At 39.9% G+C, this 18,817-nt stretch overlaps 1 protein-coding gene across 2 annotated transcripts in view; it reads left to right on the top strand.

Annotated features, from left to right (window-relative positions):
* Positions 1-18,817, top strand: part of SH3PXD2B (SH3 and PX domains 2B) — a 248,122-nt gene that overhangs the window by 122,971 nt on the left and 106,334 nt on the right. For both annotated transcript variants that reach the window (XM_073651312.1, XM_073651313.1), the window contains exon 4: positions 9,616-9,692. In XM_073651312.1, the coding sequence (XP_073507413.1) occupies positions 9,616-9,692 (77 nt within the window). The remainder of the gene's footprint in view (positions 1-9,615; positions 9,693-18,817) is intronic.

Here is an 18,817-nt window from a genome sequence, read left to right as displayed (position 1 = left end):
ATAGACACAACTCTGCTACACAAAATGCTGCTACACACACAACTCTACTACATGCACACAACTTTGCTATATGCGTTCACACAAGCAAATTTTCTAAACCAACACACACAATTTGCTACATCTACACACAGCTCAGCTACATTAACACACAACTCTGCTTCATCAACATACAACCACATTTTGTAGTTCCTAATCATATGACCTGAAAGGACCTTCAGCTATCCAGGATCAGCAGCACCCATGCGGCTTTAGTAGTTCCTGCTGTGGAGCGGGGGGGGGCGCCAAATCCCGTTTATTTGGGGTGCCAATCCCCGCTGCTAGGCAGGAATAGCCTAGTGTCTATCCCAGGGAAATATAGGCATTTGAATTGTGATATGACCGGGGCTGTTTAATTATATTCCTGTTATGTGTTTTTTATCTGTAGTGGTGCAACCAGCCACGTACATGCATGGGCTGCTACTATTTAATTCAGCCTAGTATAATTGATTTTGGCTACATCAGACTGTAGCCTTGCATGCAGTATCGTTTGCTTATTGCTTAATGCCAGTAATATCAGTGACCTATGTATACTGATGATGGATTCCCTTATCCATGTTACTTTATCATGCAGGGTCATTGAGGTGCACAGTATTTTTTCACAGATAGCCTAATGTTAGTAATATCATTAATATATGTATATACATCTCTTGTGTTTGATATGTGATCCTGCAGTGATAGTCACCTAAAGTTTTATTCATCTATTACCTGAACTGGGATGGTGTGTTTCTTTGGGCATTTTATTTCAGTGAAGGTTACATTTGGTTAAGGAATCATTGGCATCTCTAATATACAGGGCACTGCCTGCATTTACTTTAATGCCTATTCACACTGAGTACATATATCCATGGGATGCACTCTCCTGTTTATGATTTATGAGTGTGAAGGATATTTATGCAAAGGCAGTCCTATCCAGTGGCTGCATTAGCATACCTTCTACAGGCATTATATTCCAATGCATTGTTTTTTGGGATAAGGAATTAGTATTACTCCTTGAGAATTTAATGGAATTATATCTAAGAGTCTATCCCATTTTTTTGGGTTTTGTGTTTGGGGGCATTTTTAAGCATACTTTAATGAATTTTACAGGGAATCTGTCACTCCCCTGGGACCTATCAGACCGCTAATATGGACTTACATCTTATAGTAATATAAATCTATACTTACCTGTATGTCCCATATTAGCGGTCTTGTGGCTGTGAAATTGCTTTTTATAAAATCCTTTTCTCTAGGCTTGGCTGGGGGACGCCAAGAAATGTCCGCCTATATGCTTAATTTAAATATTCCCCCCCTCCCCGTCACAGGGCCCTGTGAAGCGCAGTCTAGAGCTGCCCGCGCATGTGCAATGCGCCTATACCTTAAAGCACATTTTTTTTCTCCCTACTCTATTTTACTGATTTGCTCTAATGTGCAGGTGCCGGGAGTGGGGACTAAACCTCATTGTTGCGCACGCCGGAGGACACTGGAGCGGTAGTCACAGTGACTCCCGGCGCCTGCGCATTAGAGCAGATCAGTAAAATAGAGCAGTGAGAAAAAAAAGTGCCTTAAGCTATAGGCGCATTTTGCATGCGCAGGCTGTGCAGCCCTAGATTGCATGTCACAGGGCCCTAAAGGTAACATCCTCACCTGTGACCTGTTTGCTTGTAATCATTGTGTGTGCATAAAAGCTGAGTTTCTGGGATCCAGACAGACTCTTGCATCTTTCATCCAGCCACTGACGTTTCTGGATTGTGAGTCATGGGGAAAGCAAAAGAATTGTCAACGGATCTATGAGAAAAGGTAGTTGAACTGTATAACACAGGAAAGGGATACAAAATAATACCCAAGGAATTGATGATGCCAGTCAGCAGTGTTCAAACTGTGATTAACAAATGGAAAATCAGGGGCGCTGTAAAAACAAAACCATGGTCAGGTAGACCAACAAAAATTTCGGCCACAACTGCCAGGAAAATTGTTCGGGATGCAAAGAAAAACCCACAAATAACATCAGCTGAAATTCATGACTCTCTGAAAATTAGCGGTGTAGCTGTTTCAAGATGCACAATAAGGAGGCACTGGAAGAAAAATGGTCTGCATGGTCGAGTCGCCAGAAGAAAGCCATTACTATGCAAATGCCACAAAGTATCTCGCCTACAATACGCCAAACAGCACATAGACAAGCCTCAAAACTTCCTGAACAAGGTAATTTGGAGTGATGAGACCAAAATTGAACTTTTTGGCCACAACCATAAACGTTACATTTGAAGAGAGGTCAACAAGGCCTTTGATGAAAGAAACACCATTCCTACAGTAAAGCATGGAGGTGGATCGCTGATGTTTAGGGGATGTGTGAGCTACAAAGGCACAGGAAACTTGGTAAAAGTTGAAGGAAAGATGAATGCAGCACATTATCAGCAAATACTGGAGGCAAATTTGCACTCATCAGCCCGGAAGCTGCGCATGGGACGTACTTGGACATTCCAACATGACAACGATCCAAAACACAAGGCCAAGTCGACTTGTCATTGGCTACAGCAGAACAAAGTGGAGGTTCTGTAGTGGCCATCTCAGTCTCCTGACCTCAATATCATTGAGCCACTCTGGGGAGATCTCAAGCTCGCAGTTCATGATAGACAACCCAGGAATTTACAGGAACTGGAGGCTGTTTGCCAAGAAGAATGGGCAGCTTTACCATCTGAGAAATAAAAGAACCTCATCCACAACTACCACAAAAGATTTCAACCTTTATTAATGTTAGAGGGGGAATACACGGTATTTAGAAATGGGGTATGTGAACGTTCGATCAGGGTCATTTGGATGTTTTTGGTTGTCATTAAGATGTAAAAAGAGAAAACACAGTAGTTTGACAATAAATGGCTTCACCCAACCAATAACCATGAGCGGAGAAAAAGTTTTTTAGTTATCATTCATATTCTCTGAAACAAGGCCAAGAAAGAAAAAATTCTGCCGGGGTATGTAAAATTTTGAGTACTACTATACACTGAAGTTAGAACTGTCTCCACAAATGTATCCTTATTTTTGGTGATTTCTATTGGAAATATAAAGTCTAGATGCTAAATGCAATACATAAAAGCAGTATGCAATAAATCTGGAATCAGTTTTGTCTGTAAAATTGAACCATTAGTAAATTCTATCCCTGACTTTGGGGTGTTTGTCTGGTGAGATAACATTATTTTGCTTTGTTATGGGAGGGGAGGTGAAATTAGGACACAGCATTTCCCAGTTTCCTGAACGTATGGAAAACATCTGCTTGCTATAGAATTGCTCCCACAGCTTCATATTAATCATACTGATGCATCCGCTTTTTTCTTGAAGGCAGTGATTAAATACAGAACCTCACTTCTAATTCCCAAAATGCAACAACACGTTCAGTTCCCATCTTTTGTGTTGATCAGCACTGGAGACATATTAGCCAATCCATCAGTAGATGGGACTGGCTAATGTACATCGTATATACATTATGTCTGCAAAACAGAACATTTCTAGGTGAGTCTGTGTCTGGGCCAACTGAGATCATTGCATATTACTTTTAAATATGGAATAGAAATTTACTAACTACATTTTTGACCACAATTGAACTTTCTGAGTTCATAGAGATGACTTCATAGTTAATGAATGTCTAAACATGTGTTGTAAAATGATACATTACATTTAAAAACATTCAATACATTTTAGATGTCAGGTATCTTTTAAGGTTTACTATTCTGTCAAGGGTAGAAGAGTCTAGTAGTATGAGAAGACATATTGTCGGATATGGTGATATCCAACGTGCATGACCCTTGTTTATTTCTATTATCGGCCATCCTTAAAGAATCAAAACACTATCACACTCATAAGATGGTGAGCATTTCCTTTTCAAATCAGTTGGTTTGGCTGACATGACTGCCAGAAGCCTTTGATGATCTTATAAAACAGACCATGGTGGATCTCACAAGGGATGAGTCCGTTTTTGTTTAACAGGCACAGTTTCATACATTTTGTTGGGCCTTTGACTATGCAGCTTATTCTCATTTAAAGGGAGCCTGTCAGTAGCTTCATTCTGCCCAAACAAGCAGCCAGGTATGTTTTTTTCTGAAACTCTCCAGCATTTCAGAGAAAACAAAGTTTAAAGAAGCACCCCCGTGAAGTTTTTTTGTATCCTGGAGAAGGCAGATGTAGTTGAGTATAGTAACACACACACACTACATTACATACACATACAGTACAGACAATTATACAGTAGAGACCAAAAGTTTGGACACACCTTCTCATTTAAAGATTTTTCTGTATTTTCATGACTATGAAAATTGTACATTCACACTGAAGGCATCAAAACTATGAATTAACACATGTGGAATTATATACTTAACAAAAAAGTGTGAAACAACTGAAAATATGTCTTATATTCTAGGCTCTTCAAAGTAGCCACCTTTTGCTTTGATGACTGCTTTGCACACTCTTGGCATTCTCTTGATGAGCTTCAAGAGGTAGTCACCGGAAATGGTTTTCACTTCATAGGTGTTCCCTGTCAGGTTTAATAAGTGGGATTTCTTGCCTTATAAATGGGGTTGGGACCATCAGTTGTGTTGTGCAGGAGTCTGGTGGATACACAGCTGATAATCCTACTGAAGAGACTGTTAGAATTTGTATTATGGCAAGAAAAAAGCAGCTGAGTAAAGAAAAACGAGTGGCCATCATTACTTTAAGAAATGAACGTCAGTCAGTCCGAAAAATTGGGCAAACTTTGAAAGTGTCCCCAAGTCCAGTTGCAAAAACCATCAAGCGCTACAAAGAAACTGGCTCACATGAGGACCCCCCCAGGAAAGGAAGACCAAAAGTCACCTCTGCTTCTGAGGATAAGTTTATCCGAGTCACCCGCCTCAGAAATCGCAGGTTAACGGCAGCTCATATTAGAGACCAGGTCAATGCCACACAGAGTTCTAGCAGCAGACACATCTCTACAACAACTGTTAAGAGGAGACTTTGTGCAGCAGGCCTTCATGGTAAAATAGCTGCTAGGAAACCACTGCTAAGGACAGGCAACAAGCAGAAGAGACTTGTTTGGGCTAAATAACACAAGGAATGGACATTAGACCAGTGGAAATCTGTGCTTTGGTCTGATGAGTCCAAATTTGAGATCTTTGGTTCCAACCACCGTGTCTTTGTGCGATGCAGAAAAGGTGAACGGATGGACTCTACATGCCTGGTTCCCACCGTGAAGCATGGAGGAGGAGGTGTGATGGTGTGGGGGTGCTTTGCTGGTGACACTGTTGGGGATTTATTCAAAATTGAAGGCATACTGAACCAGCATGGCTACCACAGCATCTTGCAGCGGCATGCTATTCCATCCGGTTTGTGTTTAGTTGGACCATCATTTATTTTTCAACAGGACAATGACCCCAAACACACCTCCAGGCTGTGTAAGGGCTATTTGACCAAGAAGGAGAGTGATGGGGTGCTACGCCAGATGACCTGGCCTCCACAGTCACCAGACCTGAACCCAATCGAGATTGTTTGGGGTGAGCTGGACCGCAGAGTGAAGGCAAAAGGGCCAACAAGTGCTAAGCATCTCTGGGAACTCCTTCAAGATTGTTGGAAGACCATTTCCGGTGACTACCTCTTGAAGCTCATCAAGAGAATGCCAAGAGTGTGCAAAGCAGTCATCAAAGCAAAAGGTGGCTACTTTGAAGAACCTAGAATATAAGACATATTTTCAGTTGTTTCACACTTTTTTGTTAAGTATATAATTCCACATGTGTTAATTCATAGTTTTGATGCCTTCAGTGTGAATGTACAATTTTCATAGTCATGAAAATACAGAAAAATCTTTAAATGAGAAGGTGTGTCCAAACTTTTGGTCTGTACTGTATACACCTATTTAATAAATAAAAAACTTCATGGGAGTGCTTCTTTAAAGGTCCGGTAAGGAAAAATGACATGAGCCCAGCAATGCCCCCAGTCGGCTTCTTACCACACCATTCTAGTTGATTGACAGCTCTCTCACATGTGTGTTACTAGGGAGAGACCTGTCAGTCACGTAGAGCAGTTCTGGGAGAAGTTGGTTGAGAGTGGACTATTCTCATCTTTACCTATGGTCCCTGGCCCGATCTATAAACATACCTGGCTGAAATCATGTAGCTAGGCCCTTATTCATGCTGCCTGTGGTTTGGGCAGGATTAATTGAATGACAGGTTCCCTTTAAATCAGTTTGACATAGCTGTAGAAGCAGACACCACCACTACAAAATATATTTAGCTATTCCTTGCAAACAATAAGTGCCAGGAGTTGCATCTTCACCTATCTATCTGTTTTACGGGCCTATCCAAAAGAAGACCTCTTCAATGATAGAACATCTGTGTGAGAGAGTTTGTTAGTTCAGAGGAAAATGTATACTTTGTTGTTTTCTGTGGATGGCTTCTCAGTCAGCACTCATTCTATGAATGCCACGATTTTTCATTTAGGAAGCCTGATTCATGTGCGTTCACACCGACATTATTTATGTGTTATATTGGACTCAGTAAATTGTTTAGCCGCTCCTGCCTTCCTGCAAGGACGACCTGTGAAAAGACATAAAGAATGAAACCCAGTAATGGCAATACATTAAAACCTGCATCTGTTCAAGAATTCCTTCAGAATATAAGATAAATAAACGCCAGGCAGGAAGGAATCGCTTATAGGATCCTACTCTGGTCTGGTGCGTTATAGAAATAAATGCATTAGCTTTACATGCACAGATTATCAGGTGAAGAATGCTTACTAAGGTATATATTTGTTGTGGACTGTAACATACAAAGAACATTTCATGGAAAGTACTGGCTAATATATACCCGTGGGTTTCGACCTCTTTTGATGTATATGATACTTTAGTTGATGTGACTGGGAAAAACGCCATAGTTTTAGTTGAAAATATTCAGTTCTAGCATTCAACATGACCTATAAAGCTTAAAATCATTAGTTTAACTGAAAAAGTAGAAGTATTTCTACAAAATCTATTCCTTCTATTATTACATTATGTTTGGCAAGTTTCCGTCTTAGATTTATGATGCTTATATTTTTTGGAAATGTAGAAACCTGTACCCCAATGGTTGGCAAGCTTCTAGGTGGAATTGTTCTTTAATTAATAGAGCTGTTTTGCAAGCTTAAATGTCATCAGGAAATTACCTGTACCTATTTTTTATATTAGGTTTTTATGTTAATTGTATTTTTCGTCATTTAAAATTGATAATATTATTTTCCATATCACTATATTAAAAATCAGTAGTCTTGCAGTTTTTATTTTGGCCACCAGTTTTCATTTTTCACTCACTATTTCTATTCTTTACAGATGAGATTTCCTCCTCCAATGACCTTAGCCTTTGCCTAGATCAGAGCATAAGTAGAAAATACTTCTTTACAATTCAGTCAGTCTATTGCTGTCTTTGTCCATGTTTGTGCCAAAAAGAACAGGAGGTATGAGTCTAATATTGGGCCATGTTGACAAATGCGAAGAGTGTAAGATTTCTTTTTTTCTTGCAATAAATTCAGCATAAAAATCTGATTAAAACATAGGTCATTTTATGAGAACCCATTCCCTTTGATTAAATGTTGCAGGTTTTATGAGGGCTGGGTATTCACTCCTTTGGGGCTTTCAATAGTGTCTCAAACTCAATCTAACCAAATACTGTGTTATATTTCTATGGAAAATTATGGTATAATATAAGCAAAAGGCTTAGATAAAATAAGTAATTAGCAAGTATGGAGCTTTGCAACTGATACCCAGGTATGCAATTACTTAAAAATGCTTGGAAATCGCCAATAGTATTGTTGCACATTAAGGAAAAGCTCTACTGGGGATAGTGAAGGTCAGAACATAAGGTCATAGCTACATGGGTTGAAAAAAAAGACCTAAATTCATCAGATTCAACCTTTTTGACTAGTTTTAGATTATCTATCTCTATATTACTTATAACCCGTGTGAGAAAAGCATATAATCCATTTTTAAATGCTAATATAACATAGTATCTACCACTACTACCACTTGTGGTTGGGCACTCCACGGTCTGACTACTCTCACTGTAAAGAACCCTTTCCTATTTAGATGCCAGCATCACCTTCCTCCATTAGCAATGAAAGCTAGAAACAAGCTCTTAAAAGCTATAACCCTAAACATTGAACTTTATTGAGTTAGAAGAAGGCAGACAAGATTAAGTGTTTATAAGTCTAGATCAAACAGAAGGGCCAGATCCAGATGTGGTCTATATGGAGAGGTGGAAGAGGTGGATCACGTTCTGGTGCTGCCTTGAGAGGGAAGAAGATACGGCTATACATTAATGCACACCAGCATTTTCTGAGAATCAATGTCCATAGCCTTGTAGAAATTATAGATGTCAGAGAGTTATGGAAGATCAGCAGTCTGTTCTTGTATGTGGCACAAAGAGAGACTGAGGAATCATGGGACCCCCATCTTTTACAGCTTTGGAAGGAAGCTGTAGAATCTTCCTGGGCAGATCAGGAAATAGAGAGATGGGGTCTCCTTGGAATTCAATAGCCCTGATGGATCTCGCAGCAGTAGTTCATCACTATTTTTTGCTTTGAAATTTGCAAATGATATCTCATGGCCTATAGCAGATCGCATTGCAAGGTGTAGGTATGTGGAAAGCGTCCCCAATAATATAATCGGTGGAGAAGCAGAGAGCCCTGAAATTTGATTGTTCATCTTCAGTGAGATTTCAGGTAGAAAAGGTAATTACAGTCCAGAATCGCTCTCCCTTTAATACATTTTCTCCTTAATTTATTGTGATTGTAAGTTCTCCGCAAGCTAGACAGGGATTGTGAGGGTTTATGAGAGATTCTCAGAGAGAAGGAGCAACCCTTGTACAGCCTCCTCCATAGAGATGATTTTAGCTCCTCTTTTTATGGTAGGCAAGCAGTTCCTTATCACTTTTGTAAAGGAGCAAAGAAATTCATTTCTGACGGAATCCTTTTTCAACTCTAGTCATAAATATTTGCACTGTAAAGTGTTTCAGTTGATTGGTTGTATACACTTTATTGGATGTTGCCTAAATGATACTCATACATGTGTTGTACATAACGTTCCAGAAGTAAATGTTATTTTATGTACAAAGCTACATTTTATCTTGCCTCCTAAGCTCTTGTCAGGCATTACCTGTCAGGAATATTGAGAACCAATTACTCAACAGAATCGCAATAAAGACAGGAGGTTGCTTACTAATTGTGTCCTTTTGTTCTTGGACATCAAGCAAATTTCTATGTCAGTTATGTTATTTTACATAAGTGCATGTACTGCTGGGATTTGTGGTTCCACTTTAACACATGGAAAGAAACAATAAATGGAGGAGGTAGGGACAGATGCAAACTGATGTAGGTGGTGATTTACTGTACATAGACTTTTTTAAAAGTGGAGAGTAAAATTTTATTAGTGTCCATGTTCCTTTCATTTATAGAAATCAATGATCTTTATGTATGCACCATCTGTTCCCCTTGAAGAGAGCAAGATGGAATCAGGTCTACTATGCATTTTGCAAGTAATTTGCATCAGATATTTACGATAGCTTCAGTTTAATGCATTACTGAATAGTAATATATATTTATTTTTCCCAGGCAAAATCTTGTTTCGGCGAAGTCACATACGTGATGTTGCTGTACGGCGCCTGATTCCGATTGATGAGTATTGTAAGGTAAGTGAATCCATCCATTTTAGAAATACTCATGAACACAAGTGTAACTTACTGATATTAGTTCTTTGTCTGGAAATTATGTGTGAGTAGTAATAAATTTATATTGTCATTGTAAAAACTAGGTTTGCAATTATCAATATACTGATAATTATATATCATAATGAGGTATGGATGACTTCAAAAGTTCTGCTAGTATTTGGAAAATGGATGATGATGGCTGCTAAAATATGTCTGTTAGCCAAACCATCACCCAGGTCTGCAGTGGTGCAACTAAATCGGACATATTCTAGGGTGCCATGGTGATCACATTTAGGTTCAACAGATCCTTGGAGGACATTGCAGCCATAATACAGAAAGTGATCCTATATTAAGCCTCTGTTTGTATTTCCCCTGAGACTTGAATGAGATTAGAAAAATTTGCTGTTAAAAAACACGTTATCCACCCATGACTTTATCAATTCATTTTATCAATTCTAACTAACAGGAAGTTTCCTAAACAAAGTAGTGTTTTATTTAAAACATGACATAAAAAAGACAAATTGCAGCAAAAAGAACAGTATAAAAACGAATATATAAAACCTCACTCAAAAACATAATGAAAAAAAAACCAAAGTAGCCTAGTTTAGGTAATTGGTGCAAAAATACGGCAGAAAATTTTCAACATCAAAAACTCACCAAATACTCATCGTGGGAACTTAGACTCAGGCTAATTATGATTTTTTGCCCATTCACTGGACTGGGAGATCACATTTACCACATCACACCACACAGGATTTTCATAATCTTGTGTAGGGAACATGCAGTTCAGGGGCAGACATATCATTGGAGCAAGCTGTGCGGCTGCACAGGAGCCCAAGAGGTAAGGGGTCCATTTTTACCCCCAAAGCAGGTGCAATTTTGCATTTTTAGGAGCTCTTGGGCTGCAAAAGGCCCATATATTGTTCTTGCACAGGGGCCCTTTTCAGTGTTCACCAGTGACACATTTTACTATATCCATTACAGTGTAGAGAAGACTCCTCAGGCTTAATTTTCAGTACTTTATAGGCCATTATAATTGAAACCTACAGTTTGCATCAATTTAACTGAACGGTTTTTATCTCTATTTGAATGTGCATTGTATTCTCCCATATTTCAGGCAGATTGTACTGGTACATTGAGCTACATGGATATATAGCAATGCAGTTCTACCTACTTGGGGTAAAATAAAAGTCAGAGATTTTTTTTTCTATCTATAAATTTATTAAGAAATTATGAAAAACAATTACAATAATGGCATTTTTATTTCACTTAAAAAATAACATAAAAAAATCAGCAAATAACAGACATATTTGGTATCCCTGTGATCGTAATAAACCATACAACACAGTGAACAGATTATTTGCTGTGATCAGTAAATGGTGTTAAAAAATGGAGTGATTGATTTTTTTTTCCAGTAAACCCATAAAAATGTAATGCTGAGGCCATGTTTACACGTAGCGTAAATGCTGCGTTTTTTTCTCTTTTTTGTTTTTGTATGTTTTCTGCAGGTGTTTGCTCCAAATTACTCGATAACAATCTTCTCTGATTATAGCATTTTCATGCATTTTTTTTGCACTTTCCGTCTTGTTTGATGCATTTTGGTGCAGAGTTGAAGCATTGTTTTCTGTGCTTTTTTGTAGTACAGAAAAACTTTTGATTCTGCACTTAAAGCAACTGTGTGTTTTGATTTTTACATTAATTTTTTTTTTCAGGCTCCACATAAAAGCCCACAGACAAAAAAATGTACCATTGTGTGGTAAAAATTTGCAATTAATTTGCATGTGCCGCATAGTTTGTCCCTGGTCTGTAAAAGTTATGAGGTATGCTTAATAGCAGTACAAATAGTGCCATAAGAGGAAAGATATTAATTAGATCATGGTAAAAAAGTGGGGGGTAAGAAACATTCCAGTAACTAATTAAAAGATTAATTCAGCAGAAAAACTATATGAGCACTAAGCTAGAAAGCATTCCTATGTATGAACTGAACATGCTCTGGCTGCATATCCAGGGGCATAACTACCATTGTTGCAGAGATTGTGACCCGTTACCAGGCCCATGCTGGTGGGTCCGCCAACTCCAGTTGAATCTTCAACTGGATGTGCTTCCTCAGATGCACATCCAGATGAAGTGTATTGCAGCGGATTGAGCCATCGGTCCCATGAGTAGCAATACACGCTGCTGGCCAATCAAGAGGCTAGCAGCTGACGTCGGTGTGCACGTGACTGAGGGTGCATGGTAGTGACGTCATCCGCTCCCATTGCTTGCACGCTGAAGTCAGCTGCCGGCTTCTGAAGAGGACGGCGCATGGCGGGAAAGCATAGGGAAGGTGAGTATAATGTTTTTTTTTTCTATGCATTAAAGAAGAGCGGTAGAATGGAGGACATATACCAACATGGGGCCCACGATAAGGGACATATACCAGGAAAAGGAACATATTAACAGGATGGAGGGTATATATACACTAGCGTTCAAAAGTTTGGGGTCATTTAGAAATTTCATTATTTTTGAAAGAAAAGCACATTTTTTTTCAATGAAGCTAACATTAAATGAATCAGAAATACACTCTATACATTGTTAATGTGGTAAATGACTATTCTAGCTGCAAACGTCTTGTTTTTATTGCAATATCTACATAGGTGTATAGAGGCCCATTTCCAACAACCACCGCTCCAGTGTTTTAATGGTACATTGTGTTTGCTAACTGTGTAAGAAGGCTAATGGATGTTTAGAAAACCCTAGAAAACCCTCGCACAAGTATGTTAGCCCAGCTGAAAACGGTTTGGCTGATTTGAGAAGCTATAAAATTGACCTTCCTTTGAGCTCGTTGAGAATCTGGAGAATTACATTTGTTTGTTCTATGAAACTCTCAAAATGGCCAGAAAAAGAGAACTTTCATGTAAAACTCGACAGTCTATTCTTGTTCTTAGAAATGAAGGCTATTCTATGCGAGAAGTTGACAAGAAACTGAAGATTTCCTACAACGGTGTGTACTACTCCCTTCAGAGGAGAGCACAAACAGGCTCTAACCAGAGTAGAAAGAGAAGTGGAAGGCCCCGCTGCACAACTGAGCAACAAGACAAGTACATTAGTGTCTCTAGTTTGAGAAATCGACGCCTCACAGCTCCTCAACTGGCAGCTTCATTAAATAGTACACGCAAAACGCCAGTGTTAACGTCTACAGTGAAGAGGTGACTCCGGGATGCTGGCCTTCAGGGCAAAGTGGCAAAGAAAAAGCCATATCTGAGACTGGCTAATAAAAGGAAAACATTAATATGGGCAAAAGAACACAGACATTGGACAGAGGAAGATTGAAAAATAGTTTTATGGACAGACGAATCAAAGTTTGAGGTGTTTGGATCACACAGAAGAACATTTGTGAGACGCAGAACAACTGAAAAGATGCTGGAAGAGTGCCTGACGCCATCTGTCAAGCATGGTGGAGGTAATGTGATGGTCTGGGGTTGCTTTGGTGCTGGTAAAGTGGGAGATTTGTACAAGGTAAATGGGATTTTGAATAAGGAAGGCTATCACTCCATTTTGCAATGCCATGCCATACCCTGTGGACAGCGCTTGATTGGAGCCTTTCATCCTACAACAGGACAATGACCCAAAGCACACCTCCAAATTATGCATGAATTATTTAGGGAAGAAGCAGGCAGCTGGTATTTTATCTGTAATGGAGTGGCCAGCGCAGTCACCAAATCTCAACCCTATTGAGCTGTTGTGGGAGCAGCTTGACCGTATGGTACGCAAAAAGTGCTCATCAAACCTACCCAACTTGTGGGAGGGGCTTCAGGAAGCATGGGGTGAAATCTCTAAAGATTACCTCAGCAAATTAACAGCTAGAATGCCAAAGGTCTGCAATGCTGTAATTGCTGCAAAGGAAGCATTCTTTGACGAAAGCAAAGTTTGAAGGAGAAAATTATTCTTTCTAATAAAAATCATTATTTCTAACCTTGTCAATGTCTGGACTATATTTTCTAATCGTTTTGCAGCTCATTTGATAAATAAAAGTATGAGTTTTCATGGAAAACACAAAATTGTCTGGGTGACCCCATACTTTTGAACGGTAGTGTGTATATATGTATATATATATATATATATATATATATATACATATACATACAGTTGGTACGGAAAGTATCCAGACCCCTTTAAATTTTTCACTGTTTGTTTCATTGCAGCCATTTGGTAAATTCTAAAATGTTCATATTTTTTCTCATTGAAGTACACTCTGCACCCCATCTTGACTGGAAAAAAAGCAGAATTGTAGAAATTTTTGCAAATTTATTAAAAAAGAAAAACTGAAATATCACATGGTCATAAGTATTCAGACCCTTTGCTCAGACACTCATATTTAAATCACATCCTGTCTCTTTCCTTGTGATCATCCTTGAGATGGTTCTACTCCTTCATTGGAGTCCAGCTGTGTTTATTAAACTGATAGGACTTGATTTGGAAAGGCACACGCCTGTCTATATAAGACCTTACAGCTCACAGTGCATGTCAGACCAAATGAGAATCATGAGCTTAAAGAAACTGGCCAAAGAGCTCAGAGACAGAATTGTGGCAAGGCACAGATCTGGCCAAGGTTACAAAAGAATTTCTGCATTGCTCAAGGTTCCTAAGAGCACAGTGGCCTCCATAATCCTTAAATGGAAGAAGTTTGGGACCACCAGAAGTGTTGCAAGACCTGGCCGTCCAGCCAAACTGAGCAATTGTGGGAGAAGAGCCTTGGTGAGAGAGGTAAAGAAGAACCCCAAGATCACTGTGGCTGAGCTCCAGAGATGCAGTAGGGAGATGGGAGAAAGTTCCATAAAGTCAACTATCACTGCAGCCCTCCATCAGTTGGGCCTTTATGGCAGAGTGGCCCGACGGAAGCCTCTCCTCAGTGCAAGACATATGAAAGCCCGCATAGAGTTTGCTCAAAAACACATGAAGGACTCCCAGACTATGAGAAATAAGATTCTCTGGTCTGATGAGACTAAGATAGAACTTTTTGGTGATATTTATAAGCGGTATGTGTGGAGAAAACCAGGCACTGCTCATCACCTGCCGAATACAATCCCAACAGTGAAACATGGTGGTGGCAGCATCATGCTATAGGGGTGTTTTTCAGCTGCAGGGACAGGACGACTGGTTGTAATTGAAGGAAACATGAATGCGGCCATGTACAGTGATATCCTGGATGAAAACCTCTTCCAGAGTGCTTTGGACCTCAGACTTAGCCAAAGGTTCACCTTCCAACAAGACAATGACCCTAAGCACACAGCTAAAATAACAAAGGAGTGGCTTGAGAACAACTCTGTGACCATTCTTGACTGGCTCAGCCAGAGCCCTGACCTAAACCCAATTGAGCATCTCTGGAGAAACCTGAAAATGGCTTTCCACCAACGTTCACCATCCAACGAAACGGAGAGGGTCTGCAAGTAAGAATGGCAGAGGATCCCCAAATCCAGGTGTGAAAAACTTGTTGCATCATTCCCAAGAAGACTCATGGCTGTACTAGCTCAAAAGGGTGCTTCTACTCAATACTGAGCAAAGGGTCTGAATACTTATGACCATGTGATATTTCAGTTTTTCTTTTTTAATAAATTTGCAAAAATTTCCACATTTCTGTTTTTTAGTCAAGATGGGGTGCATGAGAAAAAAATTAACTTTTTAGAATTTACCAAATGGCTGCAATGAAACAAAGAGTGAAAAATTTAAAGGGGTCTGAGTACTTTCCGTATCCACTGTATATATATATACACAAGGATGAAGGGGGGAGGGGCGGTTCAAATCCTGCACTGTTACGCCACTGTGCTTGTCAATATTTTATTTGAAGAACTTAAATTTAAATGCATGGAAGAGAAGACATAGCCTGTAGAAAGATACATGAGAACATTAATAACCTGTATCTGCATCAAAGGGGTTGTACAGTACTTTATATTACCCTCCCCAATGTATTTCCCCGGGGCCCCTAAGGATTTTTGGAATTACCTTTCGTTGCAGATAGTGCCTGTGAGCGGCGCTATCACTGGCCGCTCACAGGCATCACGTGACGTCACGTCAAGTGCTGGCAGCAGCCGGAGGTCTCTGTCGTTTGTGTTCCACGGTGGGTGCCAGGCTGTGGGTGGGGTTACCCCCTGCTCGTCACACCCGGCATCCACCGTGCGCTCTGCCTCTCCCCAATGAGGAATATAACGCGATGGATGCTGGGTGTGACACAGGGGTAACCTTGCCCACAACCCAGCAGCCACCGCGGGGACCCCAGCGCTGAGTCACGCATCACTTGTTGTGACGTCAGCGCGGGGTCACGTGATGCCTGTGAGCGGCCAAGGATAGCGCCGCTCACAGGCAGAAACAGCAACATAAGGTATTTACAAAAATCCTTAGGGGCCCCGGGGGGATACATTGGGGGGGGGGGGGGAGGTAATATAAAGTACTGTACAACTTCTTTAAAGAGGGCGACATGGTGGCTCAGTGGTTAGCGCTGCAGCCTTGCAGTGCTCTGGTCCTGGGTTAAAATCCTACCAAGGACAACATCTGCAAGGAGTTTGTATGTTCTCTCCATGTTTGCAGGGGTTTCCTCCGGGTTCTCCAGTTTCTTCCCACACTCTAAAGGCATACTGATTACTGATAGAGAATATAGATTGTGAGCCTCAATGGGGACATAATGATATTGTCCGTAAAGTGCTGTGAAATACAATGGCGCTATATAAGCAAAGCATAATAAATAAATAAAGAGAATCTGTCAAAAGTGTCAATTTTTTGCTTTGAATTTATTCGTCCTGCTCCTTTGAGTATTCTTTGTTTTTAATTCACTGCTTATTTTTATGGTCTTTATAAGGTGGTGTTACCCATAGGGTAACATTACATAGCAGCTCAAATACAGGACCCCCAGAGAATCCTGTGAGTGTTTTTTTATGTGGATTTTGGGGCAGATTGTGCTCCACAATTTACATGAAAAACTGCTTCAATTATCCCTCGAGTAAGCTTCCTATTGATATCAGTGGGAAAAAACGCTTATTTTGCACATGGTGCTGTTCTTTTCCACATGACAAAAAAGGCAACATATCACATCTTCAGGTGTATCAGCTTAAGCCCCCGTTCCCACGTTCAGTATTTGGTCAGTATTTCACATCAGTATTTGTAAGCTAAAACCAGGAGTGGGTGATAAATCCAGAAGTGGTGATGTGTTTCTATTATACTTTTCCTCTGATTGTTCCTCACCTGGTTTTGACTTACAAATACTGATGTAAAATACTGACCAAATACTGAATGTGTGAACTTGGCCTGAAAAAGTCTGCTGAAACAGAAAAAAAATGCTCCATAAACAAAAACTGGGCATAAATTTTTCTGCTAGAAAAACATGTGTGAACCTGTCTGAAGCATGTATTTTCAGTCATGTCATATTAATCTCTTCCCGCAATTGCAGGTGATTTCCCGCAAAGGGGTGTACAATTACATCTAATTGATGGCTCAGCAGTTGTGCCGTGCCTTCCATACCATGAGCTGCTGTTCCCCACATGTGCTGACACCAGACATAGTGCCGATCTCAGCACTTAACCTCTCATATGTCTCTGTCAGTATTGACAGCACAATGTGATGAATCTGAGAAAGAGAGATCATTCCCTTTGTTAGCCCAGCAGGACTCCCACAGTTCGGTCGTGGGGTGCCAAATTTTGCAATATCAAGCGTTAGACCACAGCCCCACTATCAGTATTTGGTCAGTATTCGGTCAGTATTTTCTCCCAGGAGTGGGAGCCAAAACCAGGAGTGGGTGATAAATGCAGAATTGGTGACTTGTTTCTATTATACCTTTTCTTTGATTGTTCCTCACCTGGTTTTGGCTTACACTCCTGAGAAAAAATACTGACCGAATACTGACCAAATACTGATAGTGGGGCCGTGGCCTAAGGCTGAACAATGGTATCCCTTAGCTAATCAGGTCGCACCGCAGGGCCTGATTGGCTGTCTGACAGAGGAGATCAAGCACTGTATTATATAACTCCTACAATGTATTATTAATGCGATCAAAAAATTGCAGGTCGAAGACTAGTAAATATGGTAAAAAGAAAGTGTTCTAAAACAAAAATAGAAAAATACCGTGAATGCTATAAAATAATATGAAAAACTATTCAATAATTGCCATTTTTATTAATATTGGCTTAAAAAAAAAAAAAAGTAATCAAAAAGTCATATCTACACCTTAATTGTATCAATACGAACTACAGCTTGTTACACGAAAAAAAGCCCTTTGGGTTCTTGCCATATGATGACCATAAAAAAGAGAATTTTTTTTCAACAAAGGCATTTTCTTGCGAAAAAGCAGAAAAATCTAAAAAAGTTATTGCGTGGGTTAAATTGGGCATCAGCTTAATCGTATCAACCAGCAGAATGACATTAACAATGCCAAATAGACTGCTATAAACTATAAAGCTTTTTTGTTTATGGCTACTTCAACAAAAAATATAGTGATCAAAAAGTGAACCATAAAGTGGTATTAGTAATAACTATAGCTTGTCCCTCAAAAAAACAAATCTTTATACAGCTCTATCTACGGAAAAATAAAAAAAAGAGTCAGAACATGGTGGCAAAAAAAAAGTGTTTTTTTTTTAAATAGTCATATCTTGTGCAGAAGTAGCATAAACATAACATTAAAAAAATAGCATAAAAATATATATATATATTTGGTATTGCCACTGGTGGACACAGACAGAAAAGGTCCCCTGTGCAAGAACAGCATATGGGCACTTTGCAGTCCTTGCTGCTTTGGAGGTAGAAGTGGGCCCCCTTACCTGTTGGACCCTTGTGCATATTATATTGCCATCTAACTGCAGAATAAAGATAACAGATCAGATATGTGACACCCCAGGGGTCTGGTTGCCACAGTGATAGAGATGTTATGTCTGAGAGCAGGTGGGAGGTCCTTTGGTCAGGGATCCTGTGCATGCCACACCTCCTGCCCAGTCTTGGGAGGGGAAGAACTTCCCCTGTAAAAACCCTGGGCTGAGGCAGGGTTAGTCAGTCAAGGAGAGTAGAGACAAGAAACAGCAGAAGCAATACTACTACGAGTCAGGGGCTGGCAGCTGCAGAGCTCGCCCTGACTGAGAAGCTTTCTT

This window comes from Phyllobates terribilis, unplaced genomic scaffold (genome assembly GCF_046119375.1).
Source record: "Phyllobates terribilis strain yellow unplaced genomic scaffold, ASM4611937v1 Scaffold_11__3_contigs__length_659146591, whole genome shotgun sequence".
NCBI lineage: Eukaryota > Metazoa > Chordata > Amphibia > Anura > Dendrobatidae > Phyllobates > Phyllobates terribilis.
Note: the sequence above shows the minus strand (reverse complement) of the source record. Positions and strands in the feature narration are given on the sequence as shown.